This window comes from Phalangium opilio, unplaced genomic scaffold (assembly GCF_054372755.1).
Source record: "Phalangium opilio isolate 3A_F unplaced genomic scaffold, DU_Popi_V2 ptg000079l_1, whole genome shotgun sequence".
NCBI classification, from domain to species: domain Eukaryota; kingdom Metazoa; phylum Arthropoda; class Arachnida; order Opiliones; family Phalangiidae; genus Phalangium; species Phalangium opilio.
The window spans coordinates 4,997,686-5,018,402 of record NW_028324187.1 but is presented as its reverse complement, the minus strand read 5'-3'; the positions used below and the strand labels follow the sequence as shown (position 1 = coordinate 5,018,402).

At 35.8% G+C, this 20,717-nt stretch overlaps 5 protein-coding genes across 8 annotated transcripts; 1 reads left to right on the top strand and 4 right to left on the bottom strand.

The window, feature by feature from the left end:
* The first annotated feature begins 226 nt into the window (after positions 1–226).
* Positions 227–20,565, top strand: LOC149654317 (uncharacterized). 4 transcript variants are annotated; one of them, XM_089845772.1, is made up of 5 exons: positions 227–360; positions 434–689; positions 18,914–19,114; positions 19,527–19,649; positions 19,752–20,565. In XM_089845772.1, the coding sequence occupies exons 3-5, from the start codon at positions 18,935–18,937 to the stop codon at positions 19,812–19,814; spliced, it is 366 nt and encodes a 121-aa protein (XP_089701898.1). In that variant the 5' UTR covers positions 227–360; positions 434–689; positions 18,914–18,934; the 3' UTR covers positions 19,815–20,565. The 4 variants fall into 4 exon arrangements, with proteins under 4 accessions (XP_089701898.1, XP_089701897.1, XP_089701896.1 ...); XM_089845771.1 differs by lacking the exons at positions 227–360; positions 434–689 and adding an exon at positions 14,486–14,621; XM_089845770.1 differs by lacking the exons at positions 227–360; positions 434–689 and adding an exon at positions 15,693–15,955.
* LOC149654321 (choline/ethanolamine transporter flvcr2a-like) lies at positions 1,406–4,174 on the bottom strand. Its single transcript, XM_089845762.1, has 10 exons — positions 3,675–4,174; positions 3,260–3,438; positions 3,060–3,198; positions 2,521–2,673; positions 2,397–2,464; positions 2,075–2,178; positions 1,907–2,014; positions 1,739–1,844; positions 1,551–1,662; positions 1,406–1,489 (listed from the first exon to the last, which is right to left on the bottom strand). Exons 1-10 carry the CDS (start codon positions 4,060–4,062, stop codon positions 1,428–1,430), a joined length of 1,419 nt encoding a protein of 472 aa, XP_089701888.1. The 5' UTR covers positions 4,063–4,174; the 3' UTR covers positions 1,406–1,427.
* Positions 4,516–7,624, bottom strand: LOC149654320 (N-acetylglucosamine transporter UNC93A-like). Its single transcript, XM_089845760.1, has 6 exons — positions 6,716–7,624; positions 6,444–6,654; positions 5,815–6,160; positions 5,325–5,744; positions 4,859–5,126; positions 4,516–4,779 (listed from the first exon to the last, which is right to left on the bottom strand). The coding sequence occupies exons 1-6, from the start codon at positions 6,726–6,728 to the stop codon at positions 4,574–4,576; spliced, it is 1,464 nt and encodes a 487-aa protein (XP_089701886.1). The 5' UTR covers positions 6,729–7,624; the 3' UTR covers positions 4,516–4,573.
* On the bottom strand, positions 12,817–14,923 carry LOC149654319 (N-acetylglucosamine transporter UNC93A-like). Its single transcript, XM_089845761.1, has 5 exons — positions 14,733–14,923; positions 14,170–14,515; positions 13,672–14,094; positions 13,234–13,501; positions 12,817–13,142 (listed from the first exon to the last, which is right to left on the bottom strand). The coding sequence occupies exons 1-5, from the start codon at positions 14,921–14,923 to the stop codon at positions 12,937–12,939; spliced, it is 1,434 nt and encodes a 477-aa protein (XP_089701887.1). The 3' UTR covers positions 12,817–12,936.
* Positions 15,389–17,785, bottom strand: LOC149654318 (peroxisomal sarcosine oxidase-like). The gene is made up of 8 exons (XM_089845763.1): positions 17,646–17,785; positions 17,310–17,458; positions 16,679–16,895; positions 16,409–16,615; positions 16,209–16,352; positions 15,990–16,142; positions 15,763–15,838; positions 15,389–15,693 (listed from the first exon to the last, which is right to left on the bottom strand). The coding sequence occupies exons 1-8, from the start codon at positions 17,748–17,750 to the stop codon at positions 15,581–15,583; spliced, it is 1,164 nt and encodes a 387-aa protein (XP_089701889.1). The 5' UTR covers positions 17,751–17,785; the 3' UTR covers positions 15,389–15,580.
* Positions 20,566–20,717: the final 152 nt, after the last annotated feature.

Genomic DNA, 20,717 nt, shown 5'->3' with positions numbered 1-20,717 from the left:
CCGCCATTTTGCGCCTTTGGTTGGGTGTATTTTCTATGTAAAAGGCGCAAAATGGCGGAGCGTTCAGTGCAGTTACCGAAACGGTGTATTTTCTATGTACAGTAACTGCACTGAACGCTCCGCCATTTTGCGCCTTTGGTTGGGTGTATTTTCTATGTAAAAGGCGCAAAATGGCGGAGCGTTCAGTGCAGTTACCGACGCGGTGTATTTTCTATGTACAACGCGTCGGTAACTGCACTGAACGCTCCGCCATTTTGCGCCTTTGGTTGGGTGTATTTTCTATGCACGTGTACGGCAATGAAGAAACCTAGATTGGAACTGTTACTTGCACCGCTCTATGTTTCTAACTAAGTATTTTAGGTAACTTTTAAGAAGTTAATTTCAAGTGAGGTATTGATTAAAATTAACCTGAGAAGTAACGAATTTCAATAAGAAAACAATCGAGAGAAAAGACTGATGATTCCAAGACATAATTCAAAAATTAAGGCAAGCGAGGGTGCTTTATGATGGAAGCCATTTTGTTCTGCCTCTTACTGAATGTGAACTTTGACATTGACACCATTATGCCAACTTGGTGGAAAGTCGCGTTTATGGATTAATAACTTAACATTGAATTACTGGAATGTGAAAACCAAAGTGAAAATAATTTTCAAGCAAAGTATGTGAAAGGATTTTAGCTGCTATGATGGGTGAGTGAAAATATTTTATTAATTTAAAAATTAAAAGTAATGTAGTGAACATTACATAGTCGTTGTTCGCGATTTAAGAAATCATCAAATTTATTATTGCTTATTAAGATGGGTAAACTTGATTTAATAATTCGGTTACTGTTAAGGTCAAAGGTTAGGGGATCGGACTTTCGCTTGGTTAAAGGGCCAAATGGTAGTATTCCCCCTCCACGGATTTTTAAAAGTTTGTACTCATTTCTGATAGTAAATGAGGTGGGGAACACGATGCCGTCAAAATTTTTCACCGCAAATGATTTTTTTTAAAAAAAAAAAAAAAAAAAAGGTAGCACATATTACTTATGGTTGTTTGTATATTTGATATTTGGGGCGCGTACACTTGTTTAGATTATGTTTGGGATATTTTAGGTTCAGGTTAGGTTAGGTTAGGTTTAGGTTTAGGTTAGGTTCAGGTTAGGTTAGGTTCAGGTTAGGTTAGGTTAGGTTCAGGTTAGGTTAGGTTCAGGTTAGGTTAGGTTCAGGTTAGGTTAGGTTAGGTTAGCTTAGGTTAGGTTCAGTTTCTATTAGATTTCTCCTTTTCCAAAATATTGCAATTTTCATAAAAAAAAATTCAAAAAAAAAATTTCAAAATCATTTGCGGTGGAAATTTTTAACGGCATCGTGTTCCTCACCTCATTTACTATCAGAAATGAGTACAAACTTTTAAAAATCCGTGGAGGGGGAATACTACTATTTTACCGGTTAAAGTACTACCAAATTTTTCTGAGAGGCTGAAATTCTTCGAAGATCCGATTTAACAAAGCCTTAAAAATTAATTTTGCGTTAAGCCATGATCAGATATAAATGTTATCAGATATACATTACATGAAATAAACATTCCCACGAAACAATAGACCATTAGAACGATTAAAGACACAATGTAGTTGTAATCTTCCAATAACCAGTTACTTATATACGTCATTGTGATACCCAAAACCTGGTATCATAAAAAAAAAATTGTTATAATGGTTTCACGGAATTTTATCATAAATGATATATAATAGATTAGGTACAGATCCAAATAATAGTATAAGACTTGAAGTAACGACTTCACCCACGGGGTAGGTGATCTCTGAAGCCATTTCCAATCCAACGTTAATATATCCAACCATGAAGAATCTTGAATAATACTCTTTGTAAAAACGATAAGAAGATTTATGGCGTAAATTTTCTCATTTTACCCAAAAACTCCCGACGCCACGTAAATTGTCGTAATGTTAACGTAAATGGAACCAACGAAAAAACATAATGACAGAAACATGCCGATGTTGTTTGCAACAATCACTTCCCTGTAGTCAATTACGTAATGTACTTAATGAAGAGTTTGGTTCAGATTTCACCAAACTCACTTGTATTTATGTGTTCTATCAATTATGAATCCGATCACGAGTGTTCCCGGAATTCCACTAAAATACATGACTAGACCAATGGCTCCAATATCGCTGCTAGCGTTCTGGAATCATTTGGTGTTAAATAAAACTTATAGTCAACTGTCAATAGGGACTTGGCAGTACTACGTCATGCAACGTCAGGCTACCTTCCACTAGCGCTAAAAAACATACCAGGAGGAGGGGCTAATATAGCTTTCATTCTGTTAAAAAACATACCATAATGGCGCTGGGGGCGGAGTTAAGCCCGAATTGCCAAGTCCCTATTGTCAACATAACTTACGGGGTACTTAATTATTAATAGTTGGTTTAAGATTATTATGCAAAAAGTGACGAAACTTAGCATCATACCTAAAAGGGATATAGTTATAACAATTTTACCTTGCTAAAGTAACTATTTTTCTTACTTGCTGTAACGAGGTGTACCAGAAAATTTTTGTTTCTGTATAATTCCTTCGATTCTTGCCAAAGTCGTCCAGTAATTGACTTGTCCCCTTTTGGTGCATTCCATATTTGGGCTTGGGCTTCGGAAGGTGGATTGGGTGGTCTCTCTTCGAACACTACGATTACAAGTACTTAGTTAAAACAAGAAGTGATATCTTATCTAGTTTATTAGGGAGAAGGTATAAGATGCCTAAGTATTCGCGCTCCATAATCCCAGTCCCCCTTTCAAAATACAAGGGGGGACGTAAAAGGAGGCCGGGTTATTTCGCCTCTCCTCAGTGGGAAAATACGTAATTTTCGTCATTCGCGTCGCGCTGACGTGAGTTTTCAAGAACCAATGAGATGCTGGTTGTAATATAGAGGCGGGGCTTAACTCCGGACCTACGTACGTTTGGACTGGAGATAACGCTGGAAATGTGGCAAATTTATACCTTCTCAGTAATAAACTAGATATCACTTCTTGGTTAAAACTACAAAACCCCAATCTTTCTATAGTACTTACCAAAGTATGAAAAAATTGCCAGTACGGTAGTGACAGCGGCTATGGCGTAATTCAAATAGGACAATTTAATACCAATTGACAAATGCGGGAAACGATTTACTAACATCGGTGATAAGATACAACTCAATGCCATACCCGTCTAAAAATATATTTCAATAAGTTTATAACTGTTGTACAGATTCGTAAGTTAGGTAACGTACAAGGTTAAAGAATATTCCCACTGCGCATGCCGTTGAAACGTCGCTGGTGTCGAACCAATAAGACGCGAATTGAGGGGTCAGATTGACGAAACAACATTGGGATAGGCTTATGATACATTGTCCGAAGAGAATTAGCCAAAATTGACCGGTATGAGTTCCGATTCCCTGAATCCACAAACCTACGTAATAATAAACCAACCATAAACTGTGTAGGCTAATTGTAAAGAGGAGTTGCGAAACTAATTATTTTTTAATTATTTGCCTTAATTACTTCCCTCCATCGTGCCTATATACTTCGAAATGAAATTTTTAATTATCTTTGACATACTAGAACGCAGATCGTTAAGTGCATACCGTTCCGTTATTACATATCTTTTGTATTGTAAGCGCTTTACCAGTAAATCAAATGCCTTACCTAAGGCCACAATGGCCAGTCCCGTTACAAAGGCAACTTTAAGCCCCTTCTTCTCGAACAACAATATGGTTGGATACAACGGTACCACGTACCCAGCTATATACGCCATTGATGTCCATTGAATGGTTAAATACGATGAATCGTAATACGTTATTAAAACATCCGATATTATGGAATATTCCGAGTAAGTTATATCGCTCAATAGAGAACCAAATGATACCACCAACAGATAGAAGTATCTTCTAGCGAACAGTTTCACTTCCGGTTGATGATTGTTAAGCGAATTAACCTTAATTACGTTGCCATTAATTGTTGATACCGGTATATCGTTGATACCACGAATTCCTATTAATTCGACCGGCATTTTTGATATCCTTGCTTTTAGCATTATTATTACGGTCTTGACATCAAACCAACTGTGTTAAGGGTAAGGCGTACCGGCGCGGAATGTTATATGCAGTTGTATTTACGTGGGTTAGGAAAATAAATGAAGGTCGTGATTGCTTCTATATGTACAAACGTTTTCTGTCAGTTGTACTGTTGCATTTGCGCTGTATCGTACGTGGAGCTTCCATTTTCAGGTGTTATTTTAATTTAAACGTAACATGCGGCAGTTTGTAACGCTTTTAATAAAATATATACACTGTGATAAAAATCTTGGAAATTACTAAAAATTATCGAATATTCAAATTAACTCGATGTTATGCTTGTGTCTTTACAACCCTTTGAACACTGTACCGAAATAACTAGATACTATATAAGAAACCAGACAGACCTTAGTCTAACATGAATAAGCGATATTTATTCCTAACCCAGACATAGGTGAAATAAACAAGGGTAGTAGGTTAATTAAAAATTTCACCGTCACGTTTGTTTATTTAATATACTACATTTACTCGCTATAAAGCGGTGGAACTTATTTTAATCGCTATACGCAAATAACACGCGAAACCTATTACCAAGAATGTTATTAGAATGTAAATTTTTGCTAACATACAAATATAAACGCTGAATGTAAAATACAAAGCGAATCCAAATGATTCCCATAAACGGTAATTTGAAAATGCGGGTTCACGAGTATCAGGGAAAATGTCCGCGTACAGGGCTGCCAAAATAATTAAATTAGTAATTAGTATTATTCTTCATGAATAAAGAAACGTATGTGTATTCATTGTGTCACTTACCATTAATTTGAGTCTGCCAAATTGAATCACCAGCTCCCCAAAATGCACCGAGGGTATAATATAAATAAATACTCGAGGTGGGAGGGTCCAAATACATAAAACTGATTAGGACCCCGAGTTGTAGAAGAAGGCCCAAAGCGAATATTAACGGTCGCCCAATTCGCGCCATAAGTGGCACGAAAGCGTAGGAACAAATGGCGTCTGTTATACCGTATATTATCATGCATAAACCGACGTTGTGAACACCCCATCGACAGCTCAGAAACGACTGAAATGCAAATGATACCGAAGTTTATACAAAAGTCTTAAGAGATTCTTTTTAAAGACGAAACATTGATTGGGTAATGGGTATGTGGACAACAAAGGTGTTAGATAGTACTTCATACAGTAAGGACTTTAGTGGACTGGTCACTTTGAAGCCGTATATACCAGATATTTCAAGTAAACGATAGTTTATGTACGATACCTTTGTAAAATCGCCAAATACAAAAGCCTGTTCCAAACCGCTGTATATCGTTAACGGTATTATCAACAGTTGAAATGGTTTTCTCAAATGTTTCAATGTCTCCATGAGTTTTGAGGTCACGGTTGAATTATCGTCGTCGTTGTCTTTCTTCGGTAAATCATCCATGAATATGAATACCAATGCAGAGGCAATGAGACAACAGGCCAGGAAAATTCCGCATATTACGTACAGATTGCTTGTTGAAATACTGTATGGGTCCACGATGGTGACGTTTGCCACTGGATTGTCCGAGGGTATGTCGTGTTCCCAGTCGCAATAGAATTTGCCGCATTTTAAAAACTCCTCGGTTGAGTTTGCGTCAATATCTTCCAAGTTAACATTAGGGTCGATAATTAAGTGCGTTATTAAGTTACCCCATATCTAAAACGTTAATTACCGTTGTTAATTACCAATGGATGATTGTACTTGTTGCTACGATGGATTTACGAACCTGAGCCGTTTGAAAGACCATAAAGAAAAACCCGAAAAATTTTGTGGAAATTAAGTCCGGTACTTGTTTGGTCTCCGACGCGTAGTGACGAGATAATTCCGTCAAATACTTGCATTTGGCCACCCATAATGGCGCCGCGCACGCTCCCAAGATGACCGAACTCGGTATCATCGTGTACCAATTGGGGTAGAAATTTGCCATGAAAAATGTTGAATAAGCCAAGATGCAAAGTGAAATTGTTTTCTTGCAACCCAAATATTTGATCATGGGTGTACACATGAAAAAACATGATAAAATCAAGGCGATGTATATGACGCTTAAGGATACCGCTCCTAATCCGGCTTCTCTAAATTAAATATTGTAGAAAATCAATTAGTAACGTAATACACGTAAGTAAGACGGAAGGATGAACAGAAGTTATGACAAAGGATTTCTGTAGTATCATGTCCCCCACAAAGAAATAATAATTGACCTTTTTCAAAAAGGTTAGATCTTATTGGTGTATGGAATCAAAGACGTTAGAAAGAGCTTTGTTTGTAGCGACTTCTAACGTCTTTGGAATGACATAAGGTGTTTAAACACCAGACTCTATTTTTTGAAACGGGTTGATTTATCATAAATAAATTTACTTATTAATGCTACTCTGTAGATTTTGAATGGATATAAATGCCGTGAACAATAACAGGAACCCTAATGTCACAACCACGACATTTTTTAAGGTTTTCTTGGTTCCAAATTGAATATAATCTTCGTCCGACTCATCTTCGGAATCAAAATCTTTCTCATTCACGTTTTCGGTGTAATTTTCCATCGATTCCCGCTGGTTAATTTCGGTAAAACCTGGGGAATACGTAGGAATGTAGTTACTGAGAACGTTGTTAAAAGTAAGACGTCGTATTACCTTGTAAATTCATAGTTATACCCAACGTACTTAACTATAGTTTTAAAAATACTGTGTAGGAAACGCGGAACGTGTTTAGGTTTAACTCAGAATGAAACTCTAGAAATTTTTTTTAAAATTGCTGATATTGTCGAGTTAATCAGCAGAATTTTAAAAAAAAGTAATGGTTCTCTTAGTTCTAGTGAAGGATTTTTCGGGTTATCTGGAACTAAGCGCCAAATTATAATGACATCTCTATGCCTTTTTAGTGTATCACAAACTATGAAAAGATAACGCGTGGTGCCAATACTTGGTATTGGAAGTTATTAGTATTGGAAATGCGATATTTAATGTCATTCACTTATCTATAGTTTATTTGTGAATTGTTTATTCTTTGATTACTTGAGAAATTTAAGTAAGGATTGAGTTTTATTATTCAGAGTTTAGAGATGGTACATGTAAAAGTATAAAGGGGTAGTAGCTTCAGTTTTTTTTTCTATTTTCAAATTACAAATATAGAATACTAGTTTGTTTGGTCAAAAGACGGGTACGGGTCATCATGAATAAAAAAACTTTTGGGTCAAAATAATCACGTTTTTTAAACGTGCCAAGTGACTGACGCTTCTAAGAAGTGGACGAATATTATCTAATGATTTACTTAATTTTCATATTGATATAATGAATGAATGAACGAATGAATCATTTAATAAAATAGTTATGTTAGTCAGTATGTCAGGGTTAATTAATCCCATTCACATGAATAAAACATTAAATTAATTAGGGTTGCGTAGGAATATGATAATTAAAATAATAGACCAATATCTTCATTGGCCAAAGATAAATAGAATGTTACGTTGTAAAATCTACGGTAATTTTTTAAACTACGGTAATTTTTTGAACTACGGTAATTTTTTAAACTACGGTAATTTTTTAAACTACGGTAATTTTTTAAACTACGGTATTTTTTTAAACTACGGTAATTTTTTAAACTACGGTAATTTTTTAAACTACGGTAATTTTTTAAACTACGGTAATTTTTTAAACTACGGTAATTTTTTAAACTACGGTAATTTTTTAAACTACGGTAATTTTTTAAACTACGGTAATTTTTTAAACTACGGTAATTTTTTAAACTAAACTACGGGAATTTTTTAAACTACGGTAATTTTTTAAACTAAACTACGGGAATTTTAAAAACTACGGGAATTTTAAAAACTACGGGAATTTTAAAAACTACGGGAATTTTAAAAACTACGGGAATTTTAAAAACTACGGGAATTTTAAAAACTACGGGAATTTTAAAAACTACGGGAATTTTAAAAACTACGGGAATTTTAAAAACTACGGGAATTTTAAAAACTACGGGAATTTTAAAAACTACGGGAATTTTAAAAACTACGGGAATTTCAAAAACTACGGGAATTTCAAAAACTACGGGAATTTCACATCTCTAATCCTTCATATGTACTTTTTTCTGAATGGGGTAGAGAGCTGCATTTTAATTTTAAACATTACCATTCCCTTAAACTCTTAAAATTCATTCTTATTTGCTGTTGTTTACCAAGTCACTCCCATCAAAATATAAACAACTACGGTAATTTTTTAAACTAGAGTATGACTTTCCTGGATCATACTCTATTGTATTCCAACTGGACTTCCCAGTGTTTTCAAAGATGGACAGTTGTGGTAAATTAAGACATTTCATAGAGGCAACGGTTAGTACAGAAAACTCATATTGAAAATTATAAAATTATGTAAAAAATCCAAAAATCCACCGATATGTTAAATCCGGGAGTGTGTTCGTATTTTTGTAGAAATCGAAAATTTTGTGAAAATCCACCAAAAAATCCAATTTTACAAACTACGGTAACTTTATAAACTACGGGAATTTTTTAAACTACGGTAATTTTTTAAACTACGGTAATTTTTTAAACTACGGTAATTTTTTAAACTACGGTAATTTTTTAAACTACGGTAATTTTTTAAACTACGGTAATTTTTTAAACTAAACTACGGGAATTTTAAAAACTACGGGAATTTTAAAAACTACGGGAATTTTAAAAACTACGGGAATTTTAAAAACTACGGGAATTTTAAAAACTACGGGAATTTTAAAAACTACGGGAATTTTAAAAACTACGGGAATTTTAAAAACTACGGGAATTTCAAAAACTACGGGAATTTCAAAAACTACGGGAATTTCACATCTCTAATCCTTCCTATGTACTTTTTTCTGAATGGGGTAGAGAGCTGCATTTTAATTTTAAACATTACCATTCCCTTAAATTTAAGTAAGGATTGAGTTTTATTATTCAGAGTTTAGAGATGGTACATGTAAAAGTATAAAGGGGTAGTAGCTTCAGTTTTTTTTTCTATTTTCAAATTACAAATATAGAACAGAGCTGTGCTAATTAGCTGACAACTAATTGAATTAGAATTAGCAATTAGGGAAATATTTATGAACTAATTAATTAGCCAATTAGCAATTAGACATAGAAACTAATTTAATTCAATTAGAAATTAGGCATTAATTTATCAAACTAATTAATTAGAATTACTAATTTCTAATTAATTACTTGTCTAATTAAGGTAAAAAAGAAACCATAAGTAAACATGAAAGTTTAAAAGTGCCCATGGATTTAGTACTTTGGTAATGCAAAGTTTAATGTTTTAATGCCATTGAAAAACGGGTACGGAAGCCATGAATTATTCTCGAAAAATGAGACAAGCCTCGAGCCTTCTGTCATGTTAAAATTTGTCTCATTTCTTCATTTTCTTGCCACAGTTCCTATAATGGACTCCTGAGTAGTAAATACATGCGCACTGCTATTAATTCGAGTAGGTAAAACAGTCGAAATTTCAGAAATGGGGCAGTTGCGAACTACGAAATTTCTCAGGTTTGAGGAGCTTAAAAATTTAGAGTAGCACTAAGGTTTCCTCATCGATATAATAAGGCTTTTTCATATTCAAATAGATGAATCAAGAGTTAATTCCTCGATTTTTTACAACAAATTGGCGTAAAAGATTAATTGAAAATTCAATTGGCTAATTAGTTAATCCTAAATCTAATTAAATTTTAATTAGATAATTACCTTTCCGATTCATACTAATTAATTAGAATTACTTCTCAATTAGCACCAAGGTAATTAAAATTCAATTACCATTTTCAATTAGTAAATTTTGCTAATTAATTAGAAATTCAATTAGCTAACTAATTAATTAGCACAGCTCTGATATAGAATACTAGTTTGTTTGGTCAAAAGACGGGTACGGGTCATCATGAATAAAAAACTTTTGGGTCAAAATAATCACGTTTTTTAAACGTGCCAAGTGACTGACGCTTCTAAGAAGTGGACGAATATTATCTAATGATTTACTTAATTTTCATATTGATATAATGAATGAATGAACGAATGAATCATTTAATAAAATAGTTATGTTAGTCAGTATGTCAGGGTTAATTAATCCCATTCACATGAATAAAACATTAAATTAATTAGGGTTGCGTAGGAATATGATAATTAAAATAATAGACCAATATCTTCATTGGCCAAAGATAAATAAAATGTTCCGTTGTAAAATCTACGGTAATTTTTTAAACTACGGTAATTTTTTGAACTACGGTAATTTTTTAAACTACGGTAATTTTTTAAACTACGGTAATTTTTTAAACTACGGTAATTTTTTAAACTACGGTATTTTTTTAAACTACGGTAATTTTTTAAACTACGGTAATTTTTTAAACTACGGTAATTTTTTAAACTACGGTAATTTTTTAAACTAAACTACGGGAATTTTAAAAACTACGGGAATTTTAAAAACTACGGGAATTTTAAAAACTACGGGAATTTTAAAAACTACGGGAATTTTAAAAACTACGGGAATTTTAAAAACTACGGGAATTTTAAAAACTACGGGAATTTTAAAAACTACGGGAATTTTAAAAACTACGGGAATTTTAAAAACTACGGGAATTTTAAAAACTACGGGAATTTTAAAAACTACGGGAATTTTAAAAACTACGGGAATTTCAAAAACTACGGGAATTTCACATCTCTAATCCTTCATATGTACTTTTTTCTGAATGGGGTAGAGAGCTGCATTTTAATTTTAAACATTACCATTCCCTTAAACTCTTAAAATTCATTCTTATTTGCTGTTGTTTACCAAGTCACTCCCATCAAAATATAAACAAAATAGTCAAGCACAGGGAAATAATTGGCTATACACCGCTCCGTTTTTGATAAAAGTAATACAATTAAAAATTCCATCTTGTAATGTATATATTCATCTTGGAAATTTCGGGATTATGAAAGCTAATACGCTATATTCATAGCACCTTGGAAAAATAGTAAAAATAATTATTTTGCGACTATAACTTAGGCGGAACAGTCAGTATATTTCCATTTTAACAATATATATGCTATGAACTCTAGCTGAGATTTTCCTGGATCATACTCTATTGTATTCCACCTGGACTTCCAAGTGTTTGCAAAGATGGACAGTTGTGGTAAATTAAGACATTTCATAGAGGCTCCGCTGCCATATTCTCTGTCAAGGAACGACAGGCGGTTTACCCATCGAGTACGATGACCCATTGCCCGCAGGTATTTATAAATCTATTTGGTGACCCGGGATTCCTCCATGAAGATTAGGCGTCCAAGGTAACGTAGTTTACTCTTAGCCTCTCTGGAGACAAAGGAAGATCTCGCCAGTAATAGCTGCGGTTGCCGTCATAAAATTGCCACCCACAGCTGTTTTACCCGCAGCGGTTTGAGCACGCTCACACGCTGTTCTCGCGAACTCCTTGAGACAGAGCACCTCGTTCCCATAGGTTAGACTTGGCACTGCAAAGCTCTTCCAAAGGTTCCGAATGACGCGGTACTTATTGTAGGAATGGCAGCCCTTGTGTTTTATCGCTCCAAGGTGGCGATTTGCCTTACTAGCAAGAGAGGTTTCAAAGTCGGCTAGGTAGTCATCATGCGGGTTAAATCGGACGCCCAGGTATGTGACCGCTTTCGCTATAGAAATCTCACTTCCCTGGAGTGTAAACGAGAAAGGTGAATTTGCTTCTTTCCCATAATGGAGGATTTGGCATTTATTGGGGCAGAAGAGTAGACCAAATGACTTGGCGTATGACTCGCAAGTTTTGAGTAACTCGCTTAATTCCGAAGCGCTTTCCGCTATAATACTAATGTCGTCCGCGAAGAAAATTCCTGGGATGATGAAATCAATTGTTGCATTAGACGGGTGTTTGAAATGAAAACCCCCTGCTTGATAACAATAACTTCCGCTCCAACGGTTGAAGGTATAGTGCGAATAAAATAGGGGAAAGCGGGCAGCCCTGTTTAAGCCCAACCTCGCTACGTAGAAAGTCAGTCGCCGTATCGCCCAACCAATAACGATATTGAGTGTCGTCATAGAGCTGGGAAATATGTTGGACGAATGGTCCTGGAATACCAAGGTGCAGCAACGTGTTCCATAGCTGATCACGATTGACGCTATCATACGCTTTCTTTAAGTCTAGGAACCCCAGGTATATGTCTCTATTTTCAATCTTGGCCATTTCAATACTCTGCGTCACAATGAATAGATTATCAGCGCCACGTCTGTCTCTTCTAAATCCATTTTGTAATTCCCCAATAACTCCATTGGATTCGACGAAATTTTCTAGGCGATCCTTTAAGATAGACATATATAGCTTCGAGGTGCATTGGGATAACGCTATGGGTCTATACGATGAGAGGTCCTCTTCGCCCTTATTTCCTCCTTTAAATATTAATCTTATTTCTGTGCGGTTCCATAGGGAAGGTATTTCATTAGTAATGAGTGCCGTATTAAAAATGTCGCAAAGCTTATCCCGAGGGGCAAGGGGATCGGCGGGTCAGCCTACTTTCCAGGGGCAAGGGGATCGGCGGGTCAGCCTACTTTCCAGGGGCAAGGGGATCGGCGGGTCAGCCTACTTTCCAGGGGCAAGGGGATCGGCGGGTCAGCCTACTTTCCAGGGGCAAGGGCATCAAATTAAAATGATTGGAACGCGATTAAACTTTATTATAGTACTCTAACGGAGCCGGGGTATTCGAGAGATGGAAATAACTTTGATAATTAGAAACAGACCTTAGTCCAACATGAATAAGCAATATTTATTACTGAACCAAGATATAGGTGAAATAAATAAGGGTAGTAGGTTAATTAAAAATTTCACGGTAATGTTTGTTTAATTAATATACTACATATACTCGCTATAAAGCGGTGGAACTTATTTTAATCGCTATACGCAAATAACACGCGAAACCTATTACCAAGAATGTTATTAGAATGTAAATTTTTGCTAACATACAAATATATACGCTGAAAGTAAAATACAAAGCGAATCCAAATGATTCCCATAAACGGTAATTTGAAAATGCGGGTTCACGAGTGTCAGGGAAAATGCCCGCGTACAAGGCTGCCAAAATAATTAAATTAGTAATTAGTATTATCTATCCCTGGTATTATTCTTTATTAATTAAGAAATGTATGTTCAATGTTTCACTTACCGTTTATTTGCGTCTGCCATATTGAATCGCCAGCTCCCCAAAATGCACCGAGGGTATAATATAAATAAATACTCGAGGTGGGAGGGTCCAAATACATAAAGCTGATAAGGACCCCGAGTTGTAGAAGAAGGCCCAAAGCGAATATTAACGGTCGCCCAATTCGCGCCATAAGTGGCACGAAAGCGTAGGAACAAACGGCGTCTGTTATACCGTATATTATCATGCATAAACCGACGTTGTGAACACCCCATCGACAGCTTAAAAATGACTGAAACATAAATGATAGATTCTTTTCAAAGACGAAACAGTGATTGGGTATGTGGACAACAAAGATGTTATATAGTACTTCAAAGACTAAGGGCTTTGGTGGACTGGTTCATTATGCAGGACATTCGGTTTTAAAACGATTTCAAGTAAACGATGCTGCATATACGATACCTTTGTAAAATCGCCAAATACAAAAGCTTGTTCCAATCCACTATATATCGTTAACGGTATTATCAACAGTTGAAATGGTTTTCTCAAATGTTTCAATGTCTCCATGAGTGTTGAGGTCACGGTTGAATCATCATCGTCGTCGTTGTCTTTCTTCGGTAAATCATCCATGAATATGAATACCAATGCAGAGGCAATGAGACAACAGGCCAGGAAAATTCCGCATATTACGTACAGATTGCTTGTTGAAATACTGTATGGGTCCACGATGGTGACGTTTGCCACTAGATTGTCCGAGGGTATGTCGTGTTCCCAGTCGCAATAGAACTTGCCGCATTTTAAAAACTCCTCGGTTGAGTTTGCGTCAATGTCTTCCAAGTTAACATTAGGGTCGATAATTAAGTGCGTTATTAAGTTACCCCATATCTAAATGGGTTAATTAAAGTTTTTAATTACCAATGGATGATTGTACGTACTTGTTGTTACGATGGATTTACGAACCTGAGCCGTTTGAAAGACCATGAAGAAAAACCCGAAGAATTTTGTTGAAATTAAGTCCGGCACTTGTTTGGTCTCCGACGCGTAATGACGGGATAGTTCCGTCAAATACTTGCATTTGGCCACCCATAATGGCGCCGCGCACGCTCCCAAGATGACCGAACTCGGTATCATCGTGTACCAATTAGGGTAGAAATTTGCCATGAAAAATGTTGAATAACCCAAGATGCAAAATGAAATTGTTTTCTTGCAACCTAAATATTTGATCGTCGGTGTGCACATGAAGAAACATGATAAAACCAAGACGATATATATGACGCTTAAGGATACCGCTCCTAATCCGGCTTCTCTAAATGATATATTGTAGAAAATCAATTAGTAACGTAATAGACATAAGGCGAAGTATGAACAGAAGTTAAGGCGAAGGATTTCTATATTATCCTGTGCCACAAAAGGTTAGCAATTTATCATCTTTTTGGTTGATGGAAGCAGTCTTTCGAAAGGACAAAAGGTGCTCAAACACCCGACTCTATTTTGAAAAAAGTTGATTTACCATAAATACTCACTTATTAATACTACTCTGTAGATTTTGAATGGATATATAAGCCGTGAACAATAACAAGAACCCTAATGACACAACCACGACGTTTTTTAGGGTTTTCTTTGTTCCAAATTGAATATAATCTTCCTCCGTTTCATCTTCCGAATCGAAATCATCGTAATCTTTCTCATTCACGTTTTCTGTATAATTTTCCATCGATTCCTCTGGTTAATTTCGGTAAAACCTGGGGAATGCGGGAAAAAATTAGGAATGTAGTCACTGATAACTTTGTTAAAAGTATATGACGTTGTATTACCTTGCAAATTCATACTTATACCCAATTTACTTGACTAGATTTTAAAATACAGTAGGAAAACGCGGAACGTGTTTAGGTTTAACTCAAGAAGAAACTCTTTTAAAATTGCTGATATTGTCGAGTTAATCAGCAGAATTAAAAAAAAAAGTAATGATTCTTGGAGTTCGTACGATGACCGTGAAGGATTTTTCGCATTACCTAGAATAAGGCGCGAAATTATAATGACACCTCTATGCATTTTTTGGTATATACCCTACGAGAAGATAACACATGGTACCAATACATGGTATTGGAAATTCGATATTACTTTATTCACTTATCTATAGTTTAATTGTGAATTGTTTATTCTTTGATTACTAAAGAAATGCAAGTAAAGATTGAGTTTTATTATTCAGTGTTAAGGGAACGTACATGTAAAATTATAAAGGGGTAGTAGCTTCAGTTTTTTTTTTTCAAATTACAAATATAGTCTAGAATATGATAAATGAAAGCATTTTTTTATAAATGTATGCATCGTGCATTATTATCCCTTTGAATTTGAAACAATGCGACTGTTTTTAGGTCGAGAATCTCGATATCTTGAAGGGTGACATGTCATATTTGTTCGGCACCCCCAAAGCCAAATTTCCCAGAATTTTACCAATCAGGGGTGAAATTTTGAAGCCAGTTCCTGTAAAATAGGCAATTTAGAATTTCGCCACGATTTCAAGCATATAAATCAAATGTTATCAGTCAATACCCGAAAATCCTGCACCGATTATAACATTCTTGTGAAGCGGGTGGTGATCCAAAATGTATGATTCATCGGGGCTGACCTGTGGTGATAAATTTCCCACTTTGTAACTATATAGAGGACTGGTCAGCGAAGACTAAATTATCTTTTTGGCAACCAAATTAGCATAAATTATGCTACACAGTGGTTCTTATTAACAGTACATATTCCTGTGTATATTTATTAACACTCACAGTATACATGCATGTTTCCACAATAGATGGCGTTGATTCTAATGTCGGAAAGTGTTTTTCAATGAAGCCTTTCAATAATTGGCGATCCTCCTGAAAGGCCGAGACTTTATCACGTTCATCTGGGTCACATGGGGTTCCAAAATGCGCGCAAACCTAATTGTAATTGAAATAATCAAATTGCAATAGGAAAAGCAATGTTGCAACGCAATTAAACTTTACTTTAACGCAACCGGGATATTCGAGAGATGGGAAACCATAGGCGTGCTTGCCAACTGTGAAGTTAAGGAATGGTACGAAATTATTTGAGAGCGTATGTAAATTTGGCGTTTTTTCTTTGAAATAAAACACGTTAACTCGTTCAGGCTGAAAAGAACGTGTGAGTTAAGATTACAACGTTACTTATAGACTGACAGACTTACTTGAAGTGGAAGGTTTAGGGATAAATTATAGGAATTTAAGGCCTTGTTAGTCCATGGTCCGCAACACAATACGATAGAATCCGCTTTAAAAGTGGAAGTTGATTTCCCACCGGAACTTCCGCTAATTGTGACTTCCTTCTCGCGAACGTCCATATTTTTAATTGTGAATGGGGACACTATTTGTCCGCCTTTTTGAAGGAACAGTTTCTACAAATTTTTATTAATTCTGTCATAATCATAAAGAGATTTTGATTGACAATTTTCATTTACTTGAACTGTTTGTAAGGCAATCTTAGCTTTGACAACTCCTCCGCTTTTGTCAAAGAAGCAGTGCTGGTCGTCTGTGATATTATGCAATGGGTATTTTTTCTTGGCCACTTCCGCTGTTAAAGGGACCAGTTCACTTGGACACAGGCGTGCCATGTTGTCTTCAGCCACTTTTATATCGTCGTGAGGCGCTCCCGAAAAGCACAAAACACCGCTTCGTCTGAATTTATGTAGAGATTGTATAGAAATTTTTATAGGTATCGTTAAGAATACATAGAGCTATTTGGAATCATTGTGTCCCCATATGTCCCATGTGGGCCGGCCTAGAGAACTTACTATCCGTCACGCCTTAAATAATTCTTGACGTCATTGGTTGGGGTAGCTACGGGAGATCCTAAACGCGTGCTAGGTTCAAGGCCAGTTAACATTTGTCATGGATAATGATTATTCTAGCTCTTTCCACAAATTCCGCCTAGATACGTTGATAAAATCATGGCTATATAATAATTCCAATTAGCTGTATGTATTCTTGGTATCGTAAATGACGTAAGAACAATAAGTATGACATTTCGCCATTGTTGTATTTAATTTAGCGCGTGTCATACGTATTGTAGCGTAAAGATGAAAAAGGAACATTAGAATTTCTTCTTGAGATTCATTTTCAATTGTCTTCCACATATCAAAAGCCTCCTTCATCATTATTGTAAAATATTCTTCGGAATAAGCTGTACGAATTAGTCGCGATTCGCCACCCGAGCTTCCTCTGGTGTGAGGTAATGAAAACTGTACGAAATAATTAAATTTTCTTTAATTTATAATAAACAGACCAGCCGTAACATATCATTCCAATAACTCTAAAAACCTTTGTTTTTACAAAGTTTAAAAACGCAATTTATTATCCTAAACAAGTTGGTTTCGTCGCAATTTTCAGCCCTTAAATTTCGGAAGTAGGTATTAATTGAAACCTTACTTGATCGAGTAGCAATGTTTTCTTGCCTTGCGACGCCAAATATAGCGCCGTACATGAGCCCTGAATACCCGCTCCGACAACAATGCATTTGTACAGCGAATTCATGTTTAAAAATTTAAGTTACTAAGTATTTCAATGCTCGTCGTTCAAACGTTTTCTCTGACAGATGTTTTCAACTTAAGTGATGTGTCTCTTCTATCAGAGATTAAACTTTAAACCGATATCTCGGGTGTACAAGGACGACGTATCTCGGGGATCTGTTTATGATAGGCGTGGGATTATGTGATGTTTGTGACGCTGATTCGGATTTTTTTTTTTGTAAGAGCACAAGCTTCATAGGGTTTTTTCCTAGCATCTATAGTGTTTGAGCTCGAATATGGTGGGCTTGATGCGTTGATAAGCTTAATCAATTAATTAGGATAAAAAGACAGACATAAATAATGAATGGGATATCCCGTCTGTATTAAAACGTGCCATACTTTTTCTATTTGAATGAAACGTTTTTGGTCAATTTCACACTCTCTCTAAATATTCTTGAATTGAATTTGATCAAAGAATCCGGCGTCCTTTTTACCGAATTTTATTATCAATATGCACTCAACGATATTGGTTGGCAAAGATAAAAACGTCTCGATTATTCACAGTAAAAAACTAAAATCCCTTGTCAAATTGTGATAAGCTAATACCTGACGCTGATAAGCGACACTTCATACCGCGTCCCCAAATCTTGGCTTGTAATCACATTTCCGTCGGATCTTATTTTAAAAGGAAGCCTAAATTAAACTTATAACAATGGCTATAATTTCGACCAAAATAGGATGGCTAAGTCTTGCGAATTTGGTAAGGATTTTGATATTTTAGATTTGATCGAGTTCTAGCAATAGGAAATTAGAAATAACTGAATGTCTGGAGAGCGAATGGTTAGCGAGAAAAAACTTTATTACCCCCTGATAGAAACACGTGTAATATTACTACTAGCATAAGTTAATAATCTTCTTTAAGTATACATCATTAGATATTTCGTGGAACGTCTCTTCTTCCTCCCCCCCTCCTTTTTTACGTCAGCGCCTGTAATAAATTCACAAACAGTTTCCAAAATTTGCAGCTCAGACTCAAAACCTTTTTGAATAAAACTATGAAGTGTACTAAACTGCCAGAGACTATAAAAAATTAGCTTATTTCACTTAGGAGTCCAGTTTTTCATCAATTTCCAATTCGTTCTCGCTGTTTGAAAAATGTAGCTTAAGGCTTACTGATGTTCATTTTAGGTGGTTTCTCTTCTTATCGTTATGACGGTGGGCATTGCAGTTGGATCTTCAGGCGCCCATGATGGAAGTTGGTGGGTTCAATTATCGAGTAGCCTCTTGGTTCTATTGTTGGCCGCTTTCGCTTCTCTCTTTCTTCATACTGTAATGATTGTGGCTTCCTTCCTGGGAGATGGCGATAACGCTATCACCAAGACCCAATTTGTAAGTAATTGTTTCGTGAAACCATAAGTCTCTAAGATATGTTCACCACAATTTTCTCACTGGTTACAAACTGGAGCTTGTCATGAAGTGAATGAGGTAGGTCATAGATTCAAGGTAAAGCGACGCATGGTCAGGTGCTGTCAAAGGCTTAGTAATGCAGACTAAATAGGAAGGTGGAAGTCCTACAAAATTAACCACCGAGTGTAGGACTTCAATTCTCGCTTGTAGTTCTCCCTCGAACTATGTCTCAGTGTGCCTCTAGCATTACGAAGTATAGGTAGTGTCCGCATACTTATGCAACATATCTATGGTGAAACGAAATAGATCAGAGTTTGGCTGTCATGTTCTTCTAGTCCACATCTTTATAAGCGTCTTCGTTCACTTCTTAATCCTTCATGGTTTTCATTTTCAGTTCCTTGTAAATCAAGTTCTGTTAGCAATTATGATGATCAGCTCTAGTATCGCTGCCCTAGTTTTTTTCGAGAACCAAGTTTTTATCCTGAAGAAATACTACAACTCTGCCATAGCAGCTTCGGTACGCACATGTTTATTTCAAAATTTTTTTCAATACCATAACCATAAGTAGCGTATGACAACAGTATGTTAATTGGGGTTTAAATATATTTGAATTATATAGTCTTTCGGAATCATCGGTACGTTGACTCACGCTGTGACTGCCTTCATCGCGAAAACAACTTAGCAGAACCCGTCTTCATAAACATCTTTAAAAATATAATAATATTTTATTTGATTCCGTCATAAACACTAAGATACAAACTTTAGTGAAAATTCTTTAATTTTTTCTTCATTATGAGCTCAACGATTCATGTTACAACGTTCTTTTTGCATTTGTTCGAATATTTACACTACTTAAGTTATTTCAGTGCCTTAACCAAATTCCTCTTTTCAAAACTGGGCTTGTAGACTGGAATGTAGACGCGAGTATATATATAGTGAAAAACTTTCAAAATGTTATCAAGGAGAAAAGAGGTACGATGGAGTGGGAATGATGATGGCGGATCTGCGGCAATGAAACTCTCCCAGTGTACCTTGAGCATGCACTCCCCTACCCTTCGGTAGGCGATTGTTAAGTGCTGCCGCGTAGCGCCATTGCATTTATAAGAGAACTAGCTTCTATTTTTAAGATATAGAGGGCATCTTCGACGTTTCCCTACCCTACCGAAACGCCACTGAGGATGCTGGGAGGAGTTCATTGCCGTTCCCTCCGTAGGTGGGGGTACAAAGGCAAACGTAATAGGTATGAGGATAACCACTCCATCTCTCTCTCCTTCAAGATGTTATTGTACCGTGGAAATCAACTCTACCTAAGATATGAAATTTAAAAACAAGGATAATTAACAGTTGCTAAGAATGGTTTGAAAATTAACTACAAATATTTTAATAAGTTAAAATATTAGTTTTGCTGAATCAAATAAAAACTGAGAAATATTTGAGTGTTTATTTAAATTTATTTTTTTTAAATCGTTCCACTGACCACAGAGCACAAACAGTTGTTTAAACTAATCCTATTTCCTGATCTCTACGTCACATACAAGCGCGAGGAGCACTTCGCATAACTTATAAATGAAACCCTTATCATTTT